The sequence below is a fragment of the Tripterygium wilfordii genome, chromosome 4 (genome assembly GCF_013401445.1).
Source record: "Tripterygium wilfordii isolate XIE 37 chromosome 4, ASM1340144v1, whole genome shotgun sequence".
Taxonomy (NCBI): domain Eukaryota; kingdom Viridiplantae; phylum Streptophyta; class Magnoliopsida; order Celastrales; family Celastraceae; genus Tripterygium; species Tripterygium wilfordii.
The window spans coordinates 1011581-1025429 of NC_052235.1; the positions used below are offsets into that span (position 1 = coordinate 1011581).

The 13849-nt window shown below is 36.7% G+C and overlaps 3 protein-coding genes and 1 long non-coding RNA gene across 7 annotated transcripts; 3 read left to right on the forward strand and 1 right to left on the reverse strand.

The window, feature by feature from the left end:
* Window positions 1-1047: 1047 nt before the first annotated feature.
* Window positions 1048-2540, reverse strand: LOC119997990. Of its 4 annotated transcripts, XR_005468142.1 has the most exons (3): window positions 2152-2540; window positions 1642-1692; window positions 1048-1516 (listed from the first exon to the last, which is right to left on the reverse strand). It is a non-coding gene; the product is annotated as an uncharacterized LOC119997990 (long non-coding RNA). The 4 variants fall into 4 exon arrangements; XR_005468140.1 differs by having other exon boundaries at window positions 1048-1692; window positions 2152-2538; XR_005468141.1 differs by lacking the exon at window positions 1642-1692 and having other exon boundaries at window positions 2152-2537.
* Window positions 2541-2842: 302 nt separating this feature from the next.
* On the forward strand, window positions 2843-4735 carry LOC119996167 (lectin-like). Its single transcript, XM_038842704.1, has 4 exons — window positions 2843-2882; window positions 3362-3433; window positions 3667-4164; window positions 4356-4735. The coding sequence occupies exons 1-4, from the start codon at window positions 2843-2845 to the stop codon at window positions 4733-4735; spliced, it is 990 nt and encodes a 329-aa protein (XP_038698632.1).
* Window positions 4736-7715: 2980 nt separating this feature from the next.
* LOC119997925 (leucoagglutinating phytohemagglutinin-like) lies at window positions 7716-8871 on the forward strand. Its single transcript, XM_038845158.1, has 2 exons — window positions 7716-8145; window positions 8228-8871. Exons 1-2 carry the CDS (start codon window positions 7728-7730, stop codon window positions 8665-8667), a joined length of 858 nt encoding a protein of 285 aa, XP_038701086.1. The 5' UTR covers window positions 7716-7727; the 3' UTR covers window positions 8668-8871.
* Window positions 8872-12174: 3303 nt separating this feature from the next.
* Window positions 12175-13688, forward strand: LOC119997683 (probable sugar phosphate/phosphate translocator At5g25400). Its single transcript, XM_038844849.1, has one exon. It carries the CDS (start codon window positions 12311-12313, stop codon window positions 13346-13348), a length of 1038 nt encoding a protein of 345 aa, XP_038700777.1. The 5' UTR covers window positions 12175-12310; the 3' UTR covers window positions 13349-13688.
* Window positions 13689-13849: the final 161 nt, after the last annotated feature.

Genomic DNA, 13849 nt, shown 5'->3' on the forward strand with positions numbered 1-13849 from the left:
ATATGGATCACATTGCGGTGTGCTATGATGTGTTTTGGGAGAACTTGATATTAATGTCATCTTGACCCCTGCTCCATGCCTTGCCCTTTACTTTTATAGTTACCAACAAATACATATTTCATATGTGAATAAGTCATCACGAATGGAGGTCTAGTCCTCTCTCATCGAGATTTATGTCTTGAGTGTACTAATGATTCGAATCTGTCCCTTTATTGATTGAAGCTTCAGTTCATTATTAGATCATACGCATCTGTCTCTCGTTCTGGTTCACAGAAGACAATATGTATTATTGTCTATTGGCCGGATCACCTGTTGATGCAAATGGTGATACTTTGCCAAAAATGTAACATAGACGCAATCAGTGATTTCATGTTAATGCAAGTTCTCATAAGCATATGTCATATGGCCTTATCGAGTGCCTGTTCTCCACAAACGTCAAAACTACCATGAACAAAGGGGATGAACCCTAATCGGCATGGAAAAGGGGTGTGCAGAAGGAGGGTAAAAAGTCAAACATGAACCAACCGAGAAGTGGGAAGAAGAGACATGTATCGGTGATCGATTATTCTAACGTCTTTAACCTGTAAAGGAATCGCAGACAGATTTATGAATCCAATCGTAAAAACAAAGCCGCACCATTTTGTCCCACCCGTGAAGCCAAAAACAATGGCGAGATAGGAAAAAGGGGATGAACCTAATCGTCAATGGGAACCAATCGCGAGATAGGGAAAGGGGGATGAACCTGATGAGAAATTTGATTACAACAGGTGAAGCTAGTGATGATATTCGTCAATTAGCAGTGGAGGCGGATACTTACAAGAATGATTTTGACATTGATGGGAATCACATTGTTGTTGACACGACTAGTGTAGAAGAACCACTTATCGCCAAGAGTCTCAATGACAGTGGAACTGACCTTAAAAGTGGCAAAGAAATCAAGATTCAAATAGATTATAATAGCTGCTTGAAGCATATGCAGCATATGAATCAGACCACTTGTGAAGATAAGATTGTCTATATTTATGTTTCCTCCCTCGATTCAATGCCTCCAAGAAAAACTATATCGATTAATCAATGTAAAGGACAGAAAAATGTGCCCAGCAAAACAAACTTTAATGAGCAGTACAAAACATCTAAACAAAATCAAAAGACAATGAACAGAACAGAGGTTTAAGTAGAGTTCCAACCAGGTGTAGAAGCGAAAGCTAAGCAGAGTAATGCAGACACTTCAGAAATTCCAAAATCATCCTAATGGTGCATAGTGTGGTGAGTATTAGAACTAATTTTCCATTTTAAGGATTTCTAACATAAACCAACAGATGAAAACAGAAAAGAAAGCAGGAGACCTCACTTGAACAGTAGGGAAAAAGTGCTGCTGAGGTCAACTATAATAGTTCTCCGGTACTTGAGGAACAGGTATGGCTTGAGTGAGCTTGAGATGAATATTCAGCAGAACCATGGAAATTTTGTTACAGAATAATTACTCGAGATGGAGTAAGCCGTTGACTAAGCAGAACTGCAGAAGAACACCAGAAGAAGGTATAATGCCGCTATATGGGCAGGAAGACAATAAGTAGCCAATTTTTTTGTATCAAGATAAGATCCATTTGTATGAAAATAAATAATTGAGAAAGTACATACAAGATTATGGAACTAAGTCTGGATAATACGACCACTTCTTGACATATTTTGCTTAAATACATTGATGTCATTTAGTGAATTAGATTGCACATAAATTCAAAGTTGAATGCCTAGAGTGCATCAATTTGAAGTTTGTGAATGCATCGGTTTGAAGTTTTTAAGACATTAAATACGGGAAAATTTTCGAGGATCGACAGTTAATTGTAACAGGATACTTTTCTGAACTGTAACGGTGTGACGAAGTAAAAAACACAAGACTGAGGCTAAACCTACGTTTAAGCCTAGAACACAAGAAATTGGAGAGCACCAGAAAGAGAAGCAATATCAAAACTAATTACCAAGGGCATCGTAAACCCTAAAAACCACAACTACACGAAATGGGGTAAGAAAGTACCAGAAATAATGAGGAATACTAAGAGAGTACCAGACATGAGAACGGGATCAAGAAAACCAATTACCGACACCATCGTAAACCCCACAAACTGCAAACTACAACGAGTGAGAGAGTACCAGTAACCAGTCATGAGAAGGCGATCAAGAAACAGATTACGAACGGCGTCGAGAACCCTAACAACGACAGGAAACTACGTGACGATCAGGAAGAAAGTACGAATTATGAGAAGGCGATCAACAAACCTGAGTACCAACGACAACGTAAACCTAGCGAAAAGTGAAGCGAGATCTGCTCCTTCACAAAACGTGGCCACCAGCTTTGCGTTGCTCGTCTCTCCCCATTCAACAGCTTCGACCAAGCTTCAAGCGAGGGCTGCTGCGAGTCAATTTCTGGAATCAGAATTCGTGCGCCTGAGTTTAGTGAAGTCTTCTAATGTCTGAGAGCTGCCTTTTGTAGAAACTTCGCGACGGGTCTAAATAGTCCAATAGTTTCCTCTCCGTGGAAAACCATGGGCAGATAAGGAAAAGTCAAACTCTTTCTTAAATAAGTGTCCTACTAGGTCGGTTATATTAGTCCCAATAGTTTCCTTTATGTGAACAACGAAAGGGCAGATTAGGAAATCTATTTCCTAAATAGTTTCCTACAAAGTTCGTTTATTTTACATAAAAATTTTAAATAAAATTTTTCACATGACTCTTTTATGCCTTCAAAGGTATTTTTAAAATGAAGAAAAAAAAAACTCTGTACAAAAAAATAGGGTTTGCAACATCGAAGGGAACCTTTGATTTTTTTAGTTGTAATTAATAGATGGTAACAGGAGGTTCACACACTGAAAAACACTCTTGTTGTATGTCAACTGAACAAATCAAATATCAACCTAATTAAAAAGTGAGAGGATGAAATGAAATTATACAAACAAAACCTAACCTTAAATTATTAATTTTTTGATTAATAGATATCTGATTAGAAGTCGAAGGTTCTTCAAAGTTCTGATTTGCGTCATACACAAACCAACACCTACAGGGCACAAACAACACAATCGCGACAAGAAGATAATGGGCTCGCTTGGTGAAAGCTAACTCGTGTGATTTATGATTGTTTTGTAAGACGAAATTTAACCCGACTAGAAAAGTGGCCCAAAGTAATAGCGAGCCCATAAATCAGGGAAAAGGCCCATAGAGAAGAGATCCTTCTTTCTATCGTTCCGTTCTGGTCTTTGGGCTTGCAGCTGCCCCCGAATATTCCTCTCCCGGTGAATTCATCAAGAGTTTTACGAGAAAATAACACGAGGTTATTATGGCCATGTTCTTTTGCTGTTTTTATTAGACAGTAATGCGGAAGAATTTGTGTTAATGACAGACAATAGCAGCAGTGTATGCATAGCTGACGAGGATTCCGGTAATTCCTTGTCCATGAAGAATTGTCCTATGCACAACCTTTTTTTTGAAATTTTCGTCCTGGAATGGTTCTATTTAGAAGAGGACAAGAAGTTTGATATTTCTCATGGTTAATAACTGGATACAGATGTCATTCTTCCACAGACATTTGAACAATGATTTAATTGTGTGACTTGTCTCTTATTGTTTTTAACAAAACAGAGTTAATTAAACATTGTGGCCACACTATATAAGAATGCCAAGCTGGTAATGAAAGTTGTGGGACAATCAAACAAAACAAATACAACAACAATATGTATCTTGTTCTGCTTCTTGCAGCTGCCTTTCTCAACCAAGCTTATGCAGCAAGGCTTGCTCCAGAGTCTGCACCACAACTCTCCGCTACTAACTTTAAGTTCGGTGCTTTCAACCGTCAAAGTTGCAGCTCCTCCAGCAACCTTCTCTGCAGCGGCGCTGTTACAGCAGGTGATGAATTCTTAAGCCTTACGCCAGATCCTTCACCATTCTTTGCTTCTCAAGATTCAAATAGAAACAAGGTTGGAAGGCTTCTATACCGTCTACCGGTGGTTGCTTGGCCGGCATTTGTCTCTACTGCCTTCACATTCAGAATTGTGGGAGCCTCCAATTCACCTTCCGGAGATGGAATGACATTTATTATGGCTCCAGATAATAGTCCTTCACTAGAGGACAGCAATGGCTTCAATCTTGGAATCGTGGGACAAGCAAGTACAGGTAATATATACATACATATATACACACACAAATTCACGAAATTAAGCTCTCTCCATATTGGGATAAGAGTAAGACTGCGTGCATCTGTCCTCTGCAAATCCAGGATTTTATTTAGCCCAAAGTTTTTGTTGATTTTTTCCCCCTAGTAATAAACTGAACAATTACATGAGAAATCTGATGACGACATGCAGATGTAGCTAGTGATGATATTCGCCAATTAGCAGTGGAGCTGGATACTTACAAGAACGATTTTGACATTGATGGGAATCACATTGCTGTTGAAACAACAAGTGTAGAAAAACCACTTATCGCCAAGAGTCTCAATGACAGTGGAATTGACCTTAAAAGTGGCAAAGATATCAAGATTCAAATAGATTATAATAGCTGGACAAAATGGTTTGAAGTATATGCAGCATATGAATCAGACCCACTTGTGAAGATTTTATCCCTACAAATAGACATCGCAGCTACGGTTAAAAACTCCATGTATGTAGGCTTCACAGCTTCAACTGGGTATTTCACAGAAAGCCATCAACTTCTCAGCTGGGAGTTTAAATCTACAACAAAGTGACACCAACAAAATTAATTAAGAATGATCAGCAACCAACCTATCCAATCATTACAAGGAATTCCATTTCAATTTTCCTTGTGTTTATGTTTGCCTTTTCTTTTTCTTTTTTGAGTTGAGAAGACCAAGATGTCATGCTGTCGACTTGTTTTCGCATTTTCATCATTTCATATGTATGCTTTTCCAAAGTCTTTAATAAGTTTCTGACATGATAGTTCAAGAAATAAAACCTGTTTACAATTATTGATGTAAGATTGTGTACATTTACTTTTCCTCCCTCTATTCAACACCACCAGGAAAAACTATATCGACACAGGTGACAGAAAAAAATGTACCCAGAAAAACAAACTACAATGAGCAGTACATAACATCTAAACAAAATTAACAGACAATGAACAGAACAGATGTTTTAAGTAGTTAGTGTTATGAGCAAGTGTAGAAGCGAAAGCTAAGGAGAGTAATGCAGAGATTCCAAAATCATCCTAATGGCCCATAGTGTGGTGAGTATTAGAACCAAATATCCATTTGACGTACGGATTTCTAACATAAACAAACACAGGAAAACAGAAAAGAAAGCAGCAGACCTTACTTGAACAGCGACGAAAAAGTGCTGCGGAGGTCAACTATAATAGTTGGCAGGAAGACAATAAGTAGCCAATTTCTTGTGTCAAGATAAGATCGATTTGTATGAAAAGAAATAATTGAGAAAGTACAATACAAGATTATGGAACCCAAGTCCGTATAATACTACCATTTGTTGACATCCTTTGCTGAAATACAGTGATGTGAATGTGATTTAGTGGTTTAAATTGCACGCATGTTAAGATTAGTTGCTTTACCATTTCAACCCATTTTGAACCTTACTTACCCTTTATTTTTATTTGATGATCATGATGACAATGTTGAATAGCGTTATAGTATAAAACTCTAATTGAAAAACTCACAAAAACACTAAAGATGAAAAAAAAACACTAAAGCTTTGAAACTCTGTTGTTATTAAGTTTCTTTTCTTCGTGGTATTACAATACTTGACGAGGGATCCATATACCCAAACATATATGCTAAACACAGTGTGCACAGAGGAAGAACAGATCATTTACATCTATCAAACTTCTCAGCTGAGAATTTAGTTCCACGAACCAAAATTTATAAAGAAAGGCATCCAAGCAAGAGAAAGAGAAAAGGAAGCTGGCTATGCTTTCTAATGTATCAAGGATTTCTATGTTTTTGGATAAGTAATAAATATCTCGTGGTTGGGTCTCTCAAATGAAACTTTGCTCATCTTCTTCTTCTTCTTTTTTTAATTTACTGTACATGCAGTTAACATATACTTTCTGATCAAATAAAAAATTCATAAATAACATCACAAATCAAGGTATATGTATATCTATATTAACATATACAGTCGGTAGCCTGATCTGATCTCAACCAAGGAATTTTGACCAATTCTTTCTGACTACTAGTTTGCACCAAGGAACTAATGAAATGAGCATCGTGGCTTGGTCTTCATGCCCGTTTTGGCATGTCGATCAAATCGGGACTGAAATTAGACTGTTTGATCTGAATCATATGCTTGGTGAAGTACAAAATATATAGTAACATATTGTGTCATGTGTTCTTACTTTACATACCAGTTCTGTTCTTCTTTTCAGGATCAGTTTAACTTCAACATTCTTATGATCCTAAGCAGCCAATTGCAATGAAAACTCTTCGAGAAAACTTCTGCAATTAGAAAGGTCAACCATAATTTGTTAAGGTTGAGTCTTGGCCAAGATACACGAAACTTGAATTTATTAAATCAAAGAAATGCAACCTAGTGGGCGTAGCGTAGCAATCGAGATATCAGACATGTGCATATTCACATACACAGTTGCATAGACAAAAGAAGATTGTCAACCATGCATTATTTAACATTATCATTGGCTAAATAAGATTTGTCCTAACCAGGGGAAGACCCATGCGTTACTCAAAATAGTACACAGAGGATTAGGGGCTTCGCAATTAGTTTCAAATTGTAGAATCTACAATTGAAATCCAATGACTTGAGACATGTGTCACATCACACAACATTTTTGTTTTTTCATTTTTAAAATTTGTATGACTTTTTCTTCACCATTAGATATGAATTGTAAACTCTAGGGAATTGTGGAGCCCCTAAATCCGTACACAAAACATAGTAGAAAGAAAATGGTACATACTCCATCCTTCCCGTAATGATAGTTCTACTTTCTTTATTTGTCTATCCCAAATTATAGTCTTGTTTCATTTTTTAGAATGTAATTAGTTCATTAGTTTCCTAAAATACCCTTATTTAATGTGCTTTATTATCACAGTATTAATTAGGATTATCTAAATATTAATTAGGGGTTATCTAATGATATATTTTTTGTTTCAAACAAAAATCAAATTGAACATCAAAAGGAAATGAAAATTTTGGACCGTTGAACATAAACACGAAACATTCAATATCTATTTTGACATGAATTTGATTTTTGTTTGAAAAAAAAAATACCGTTAAACTCGTAATCCCTATCAAAATACAATTATGATTTTTTTTAAATTTATAAAAAATTATTAAGCCATGAAAATACATTTACAGCGGGGTCCGCTGTAAAAACTTTACAGCAGACCCCGGCTTCCCGTGAAAATAACTGAGCACCCTCATTAAGCCATCTATTCAGCAACAGGGGCAGAGTAACTAGATATTGCTTTTGAATTGACACAATATCTGTTTTTTTAACATGTATCTCAAAATAAATTCCCACTACACTTCTGTCATTTGAAAGTCAATTATCTCATTAAATTGGGGTTCACCATTTGATGATCTAGTGGTATTTTATATTTTAAAAAAAAAAACACCCATTTGTAAGCCATTGGTTTAGGTCCTTAATGTAAGAAAATTTTTAAGTGGATAAACTCAATCCTCTATATATATGCATGCCAAAAAGTATGATTTCCAACCTATTGCCTCATGCGACTGTCATATCCTACAACCATGACAATCCTACTTCTATTCCTCTTCACTACTTTCAACCAAGTTTTTATAAGCCATGCATCTTCAAGCAACTCCCATGTTGTCACCTTTGATTTCCCCAAGTTCAGCTCGAAAAGTTGCAGTGATGGCACTCTAATCTGCTTGGGAACAGCTACAAGTAACGATGGATACTTAAGCCTTACGACAGAGCCACAGAACGGAAATTTAGAACCAACACTGTCTCAAATGGGCAGAGTTCTTTATAGAAATCCTGTGTTTGCGTGGCCGGCAATTATCTCCACAAAGTTTACTTTTAGGATTTCCCCCTATCCCAATTCTGCTTGTGGGGTTGCAGATGGAATGACCTTTGTTATGGCACCGGACAATAGTCCGGCACCACCGGGGAGCGCAGGTGGATATCTAGGAATCTTCAAAGATGGTAAACATTGATCATTTCATTCATCTACCAATCTAATTATCTATTAACTAATTACTGACATTTTTTTTTCTCCCGATTATAGGTGGCACTGTCGTTGGTCAATTAGCTGTGGAGCTAGACACCTACAAGAACGATTTTGATATAGACAACAACCATATTGGTATTGACACAACAAGTATAACCAACCCACTCGCTGCTAAGAGTCTAGCTGGCACTGGCATTGACCTCCAAAGTGGAAAAGATATCAAAGTCCAAATTGACTACAATGCCTGGACAAATATGCTTCAAGTATCTATGGCATACTCATCTGATCCACTGGTGAATATTCTCAATCAACCTATTGTGTTATCAAGTATCGTTCCACAGTCAGTTTACGTGGGTTTCACGGCTGCCACCGGAGGTTGTTCAGAAAGCCATAAGATCATTGACTGGTCATTTACATCTATCAAATCAGGATCAGACGAAAAGTTGACCGCCCGATCGGAACTACCTGACAACCTAAAACTATCTTATGCATCATAAGTAGGAAACACTATCAAACTAGTGAGCAACTGATCGAATTTCCAGCTTATGTAAGGAGCAAAAATAAAGGGATTTGCTAACTTGTGCTTTGTGCAAAGGTTAATAAGAAGTCTCAAAAGTTGTCAACTTCTTGGCATGAATATGAATTCCATTTTCACATGCATGTAATTGTCTTATTGAGCCAAAATTTACCCATCTCAACTAATTGAGGGACGTTGCACCTCATTTATCTTACTGATCTGGAAATGCTTATAAAACACTTATGCAGGAGTTCTCAAAAAAATAAATAAACATATACGCATAAAAAGAGAGAGAATCAATTTCACAATTCAAAATAACACAAGATCTTTTGTCCATTCTGTTTTGACAAAAATCATGGTGGATTTCTTCAATGATATAAAGATTAAATACCTTCTGCATGATATATATAAGGCGTATATCCTGAATTCTCAGGACAAGACGTACATCTGTAGTTATGGAGCGATACCAATCCGCGTCCACGAGAACAGTGGCTAAAGGTTCGATTTTGCTGGAAAGAGAGGATCCAAACTCCAAAGGAGGGAGTTTATGGATTTTGACAGAAACCGAACACTCAAATTGCTCCAAGTCTTTTCTGCTGGACTGAGCTGCTGAAATGTTTTGGGCCTGTATTGGGCTAGTGGGCCTCAGAATGAGCTGGGTTAGATGTCTTGGACTTGATGTTACCGAGCATGTGTCCACATCTTCCGGTTGGGCCTTTGTACTTAACATTGGGCCATTATATTTAAGCAAAGATAATGTTAGTTTCTTTGAACCAGTGATCTAGCTAAGATTATTAAATATTAAATAGAATCATTTTCTTTATTTATTTATTTTTATGCCAAACTCCAACTACCAATCGCAATTGGTGAAAGTTAGACTTGGACATCAATTAATGGACGCGAATGGTGATTTAATTTGGACCAAATCAAAGAGGTCATTAATACCAAGTCAACAGTGAATGGAATAAATGGAAGCTGAGTATTCTCAAAGTCATCAACAATTAGCAAGTTCACACATTTCTATGCCTTGCACTCTCAAGCAAGCAACCTTCGCTTCCACAAGTTGAGCACTAATGCTTAATTTACCTATTCAAAATTTGAAATACGTATATTTTAATAAGATAATTTTAAAAAAATTTGAGCATTAATCCAGCTGTGCATTTATTTTAATTTTTTTTCCATACCACTTCTTTAGCACTTGGAGGATATGATTTTGTATATTGATTGCTTAATTAGGGTGTGTACCTAGGTAAATATCGCAGATTCCGCTGTCGTCACATTTACGACTCGATAATTTTATCATTTTAAAATAATGGATTGACGAGTCAAACGATTTTTTTTTTATCCCAAACAATATTTAAATTGAACATAAAACAAATGAATATAGTGCAAAAAATAGCTTACACCAATAGAAAAGGGTTGGTTTTGATGTCAATTACATATCAAGTTTTTTCAACCCTTAATAAGGAAATTGGGGAATTGAGACTTGGGAGCAAGTGGAATTAGTCCATAAACCATAAAATAGTCCAAATATTGTGCCTATATGATAGTGTGTTTGTACTGTTTTTTTTGGTTGTGGTGAGGTACACCATGGTTTTTTTTGTGACACGCCAAACGCATTTTGTTAGCAAAACTCACCTCACAGCACCACAGTTTTTTACCTCGTAGCACCTTACCTCATAACACCAAAATATAACCGTAACGTAAAATAGTTTAGGTCAAGTACTTTATTTTAGATTAATATACAATGCAAACATTAAGTGATTTTATATTAATATTATTAGTCATTTAATATAACCGTAATTTAGATATGTCAAACGCACCTCACCACAACAATTTTTGCTTTTGAACTCACCTCACAGTACCACAGTTTTATACCTCACAACACAATGCAACGGTTTACGACACTCCCAAATGACTACATTATGTGCAAACCATGAAGTCTCCATCTTTGTACGTGAATAGAATAGTAAATGTGATATTGTGGAGCACACAAATGTATACTATTCTATTCTACACATTGACCACATTATTTTATGCAATAAAAGGTGTGGAGGCTCTATCTATCAATGAGTTTCCACTTGGTTAGGTATTAACTCCACCTACCTTAGATACCAGACCTTTTGTTATTTTCTTTCATTTTCATTTTCATTTTCTTGACTTTCAACGCGGCCTCACTAGCTAACAAGGCACAACCCATCAATTTAATTTCCTATACATTTTTTTTGATAGGCATTCCTAATTTAGGGGTTTTTTTTTTTTTTTTTGTGTATGGACTATAGATCAAAAAAAATAGTATAGGAGCCTAATTTAGGTGGGCCACACTGCAATTATGTATTTCGTAGTAGAAACTAAAAATGAGCTAACTAATTATTTTCACTTTAATAAACCCTAACCAATTTGATATCCACCACATGATGTAAAAAATAATAGAATTGAGGTTCTTCACAATTCGGAAGTTTCAATGGTTTCCAATAGATAATGTCTAGTTGAACTAAAATCAACCCCTAAGTAGAGTCCCAATCAAACCAAATCATTTCGAAGAGATTAACAAAGACAAAAAGCATTCACTAAGTGATAGCTGTGTAGTTATGTTAAAATTTAAAAACTTTTGTACAAAAAGAAAAAATAACCATAAAATGCTTGAAAAATAATAACAAGAGTATTTTTTTTTTGTTGAAAATATGGGTCTATTTGGTATGTTTGTTTCTATGTATTTTATTTTTTCATTTTCTGAAAAATATAAAGTAACTCTATAAACACGTTTAGTTTACCATTCTAAAAATCATGGGAAGCAAAAAAACAGAAGCTAAAATCACTTGAAACATAAACAATATTTGTTTTCCGTTTAAAAAAAAAAAAAACCAAACGGGCCCATTAATCTATAATGTTTTGAGTGAACTTTTTGTAATTGGCGTTTATCGCTATAAAGAAGAGGACTCATGAACGAAGTTGTGATTTATTAGTGGGGTGTTCTGGTGATCTGATCACGTTAAACAAAAGTACACAAAGGGGTATGTTCTTGTGAAGTAGTCTTCTTATTTTCCGAGATTTATGTTCCGACACAATTGATAATCTTATTAACTCATATTTAATTTTTGTCTTATAAACGATGAAAATAACTGAAATTTCTCTCTCATGTAACATGGGCCTTTGAACGAGCCCATCTACAAGAGTGAAGTGTTTTAGTCAAACCTAGTATCTGGAGCAAAAAGTATTTCAGTTTACCATAATAATCAACACTAAGATTAGTAAAGTGTAATTGGATATTCATTTTAATCAATACAAAGAAAGTAATTAAGGCTTTCATCATTCACAGGAGTATTAGTTAAGTTATCATCCAAATCTCAAATTGCCAATTTGACCTATCCGTTGGTTTACTATAATAATCGACTCCATTATTGGAAAACTCATAAATTATGAAATAAATTAAAAAAATCCCGTTCAATAAAAGCAAGAGCCCATTTAAGGCCCAATTCGTCCTTCAATTTAACCACGCCGCGTACGAAAAAAGCTACCAAACAAAACCGAAGCACTCTGTGATCTCTCCCTGTGACTCAGAAAGTTTATACTTTTTCGTCTCTGCCCCGCATCAGAGTTCCTCGTCTTCCGCCGCAGCAACAATGGGAAAGGGTGGTTCATTAAGCGACGGCGTATTGAAGAAGATCTTGCTATCCTACACTTATGTGGCGATCTGGATCTTCCTCTCCTTCACTGTCATCGTCTACAACAAGTACATCTTGGACAAGAAGATGTACAACTGGCCTTTCCCGATCTCACTGACCATGATCCACATGTCATTCTGTGCAACCCTGGCTGTTCTTGTAATCAAGGTCTTCAAATTGGTGGAGCCGGTCACGATGTCTTGGGATCTCTACTTCTCCTCCGTCGTCCCCATAGGAGCTCTGTATTCTCTTTCTCTCTGGCTCTCTAATTCGGCTTACATATATCTGTCTGTGTCATTCATTCAGATGTTGAAGGCCTTGATGCCGGTCGCTGTGTACTCAATCGGAGTGCTATTCAAGAAAGAGAATTTCAAGAGTGACACCATGATGAACATGGTCTCAATCTCGCTCGGAGTCGGCATTGCTGCTTATGGTGAGGCCAGATTTGATACTTGGGGTGTGATCCTGCAACTGGGTGCGGTCGCCTTCGAGGCCACAAGGTTGGTTATGATCCAAATCTTGCTTACATCTAAAGGGATCACCTTGAATCCGATCACATCTTTGTATTACGTTGCTCCTTGTTGCTTAGTCTTCTTGTTCCTGCCCTGGATCTTTGTTGAGTACCCAATTTTGAGGGAGACATCGAGTTTCCATTTCGATTTTGTGATCTTTGGTACCAATTCATTGTGTGCTTTTGGCTTGAATCTCGCTGTGTTCTTGCTTGTGGGCAAGACCTCTGCGTTGACCATGAATGTGGCCGGCGTGGTGAAGGATTGGCTTTTGATTGCTTTCTCATGGTCAGTGATTAAGGACACTGTGACTCCCATAAATTTGATTGGGTATGGACTGGCCTTCTTGGGGGTTGGATACTACAATCACTCCAAATTGCAGGCCTTAAAGGCCAAGGAAGCGCAGAAGAAGGCAGCACAGGCCGAGGAGGAAGCAGGGAGGCTTTTAGAGGATGGAGATGCCAAGAAAAGCGAATCCGTGAAGTAATATTTTTTTTTGGCAATAATTTTTTTAGAATTGGTTTTAGTTACAATGGACTTGAACTTGAAAAAGGAGGGGAGCAATAAGGGCACGAGTGAGGAGGAAGGGGAAATTGATAGTCTCGATGGAGTAGTTTCCTCATTGGGCTGGTTTTGAAGTCATTGTCATTATATCTTGTTTTAGATATAAGTTTCTCATGCTTAGTAGTTGTGGTTTAGGGATTTGAGGGGAGATTGCTCATTGTGCCAATTTATCTTTGGTTTTTGCTTCATGTGTAGGAACATCTGTCATCTATACATCTATCATCTATTGAAGTTTTAAAGAATACTTATTTCTTCATATGCTATGCTGTGAGTTTATTTTACATTTTGTAATGGTTGAATTATATTGTATTTTATGGATTTGGGATATACCTAATGAATATGTAGTTGCATGCTATGATACCTAGACAGACTCGGGTCCGGCTAATGTAGCCTGGACCTATTAGATCGGGCTTGGTGGCTTTGT

What these genes read in the sequence shown, in the direction of transcription:
- LOC119996167 (XM_038842704.1), top strand. Translation starts at nt 2,843, where the DNA reads ATGGTAACAGGAGGTTCACACACTGAAAAACACTCTTGTT. An exon ending in CACTGAAAAACACTCTTGTT is followed by an intron (nt 2,883 to 3,361) that starts GTATGTCAACTG and finishes TGTTTTTATTAG; the next exon opens with ACAGTAATGCGGAAGAATTT. An exon ending in CGTGGGACAAGCAAGTACAG is followed by an intron (nt 4,165 to 4,355) that starts GTAATATATACA and finishes GACGACATGCAG; the next exon opens with ATGTAGCTAGTGATGATATT.
- LOC119997925 (XM_038845158.1), top strand. Translation starts at nt 7,728, where the DNA reads ATGACAATCCTACTTCTATTCCTCTTCACTACTTTCAACCAAGTTTTT. An exon ending in TCTAGGAATCTTCAAAGATG is followed by an intron (nt 8,146 to 8,227) that starts GTAAACATTGAT and finishes TCCCGATTATAG; the next exon opens with GTGGCACTGTCGTTGGTCAA.
- LOC119997683 (XM_038844849.1), top strand. Translation starts at nt 12,311, where the DNA reads ATGGGAAAGGGTGGTTCATTAAGCGACGGCGTATTGAAGAAGATCTTG.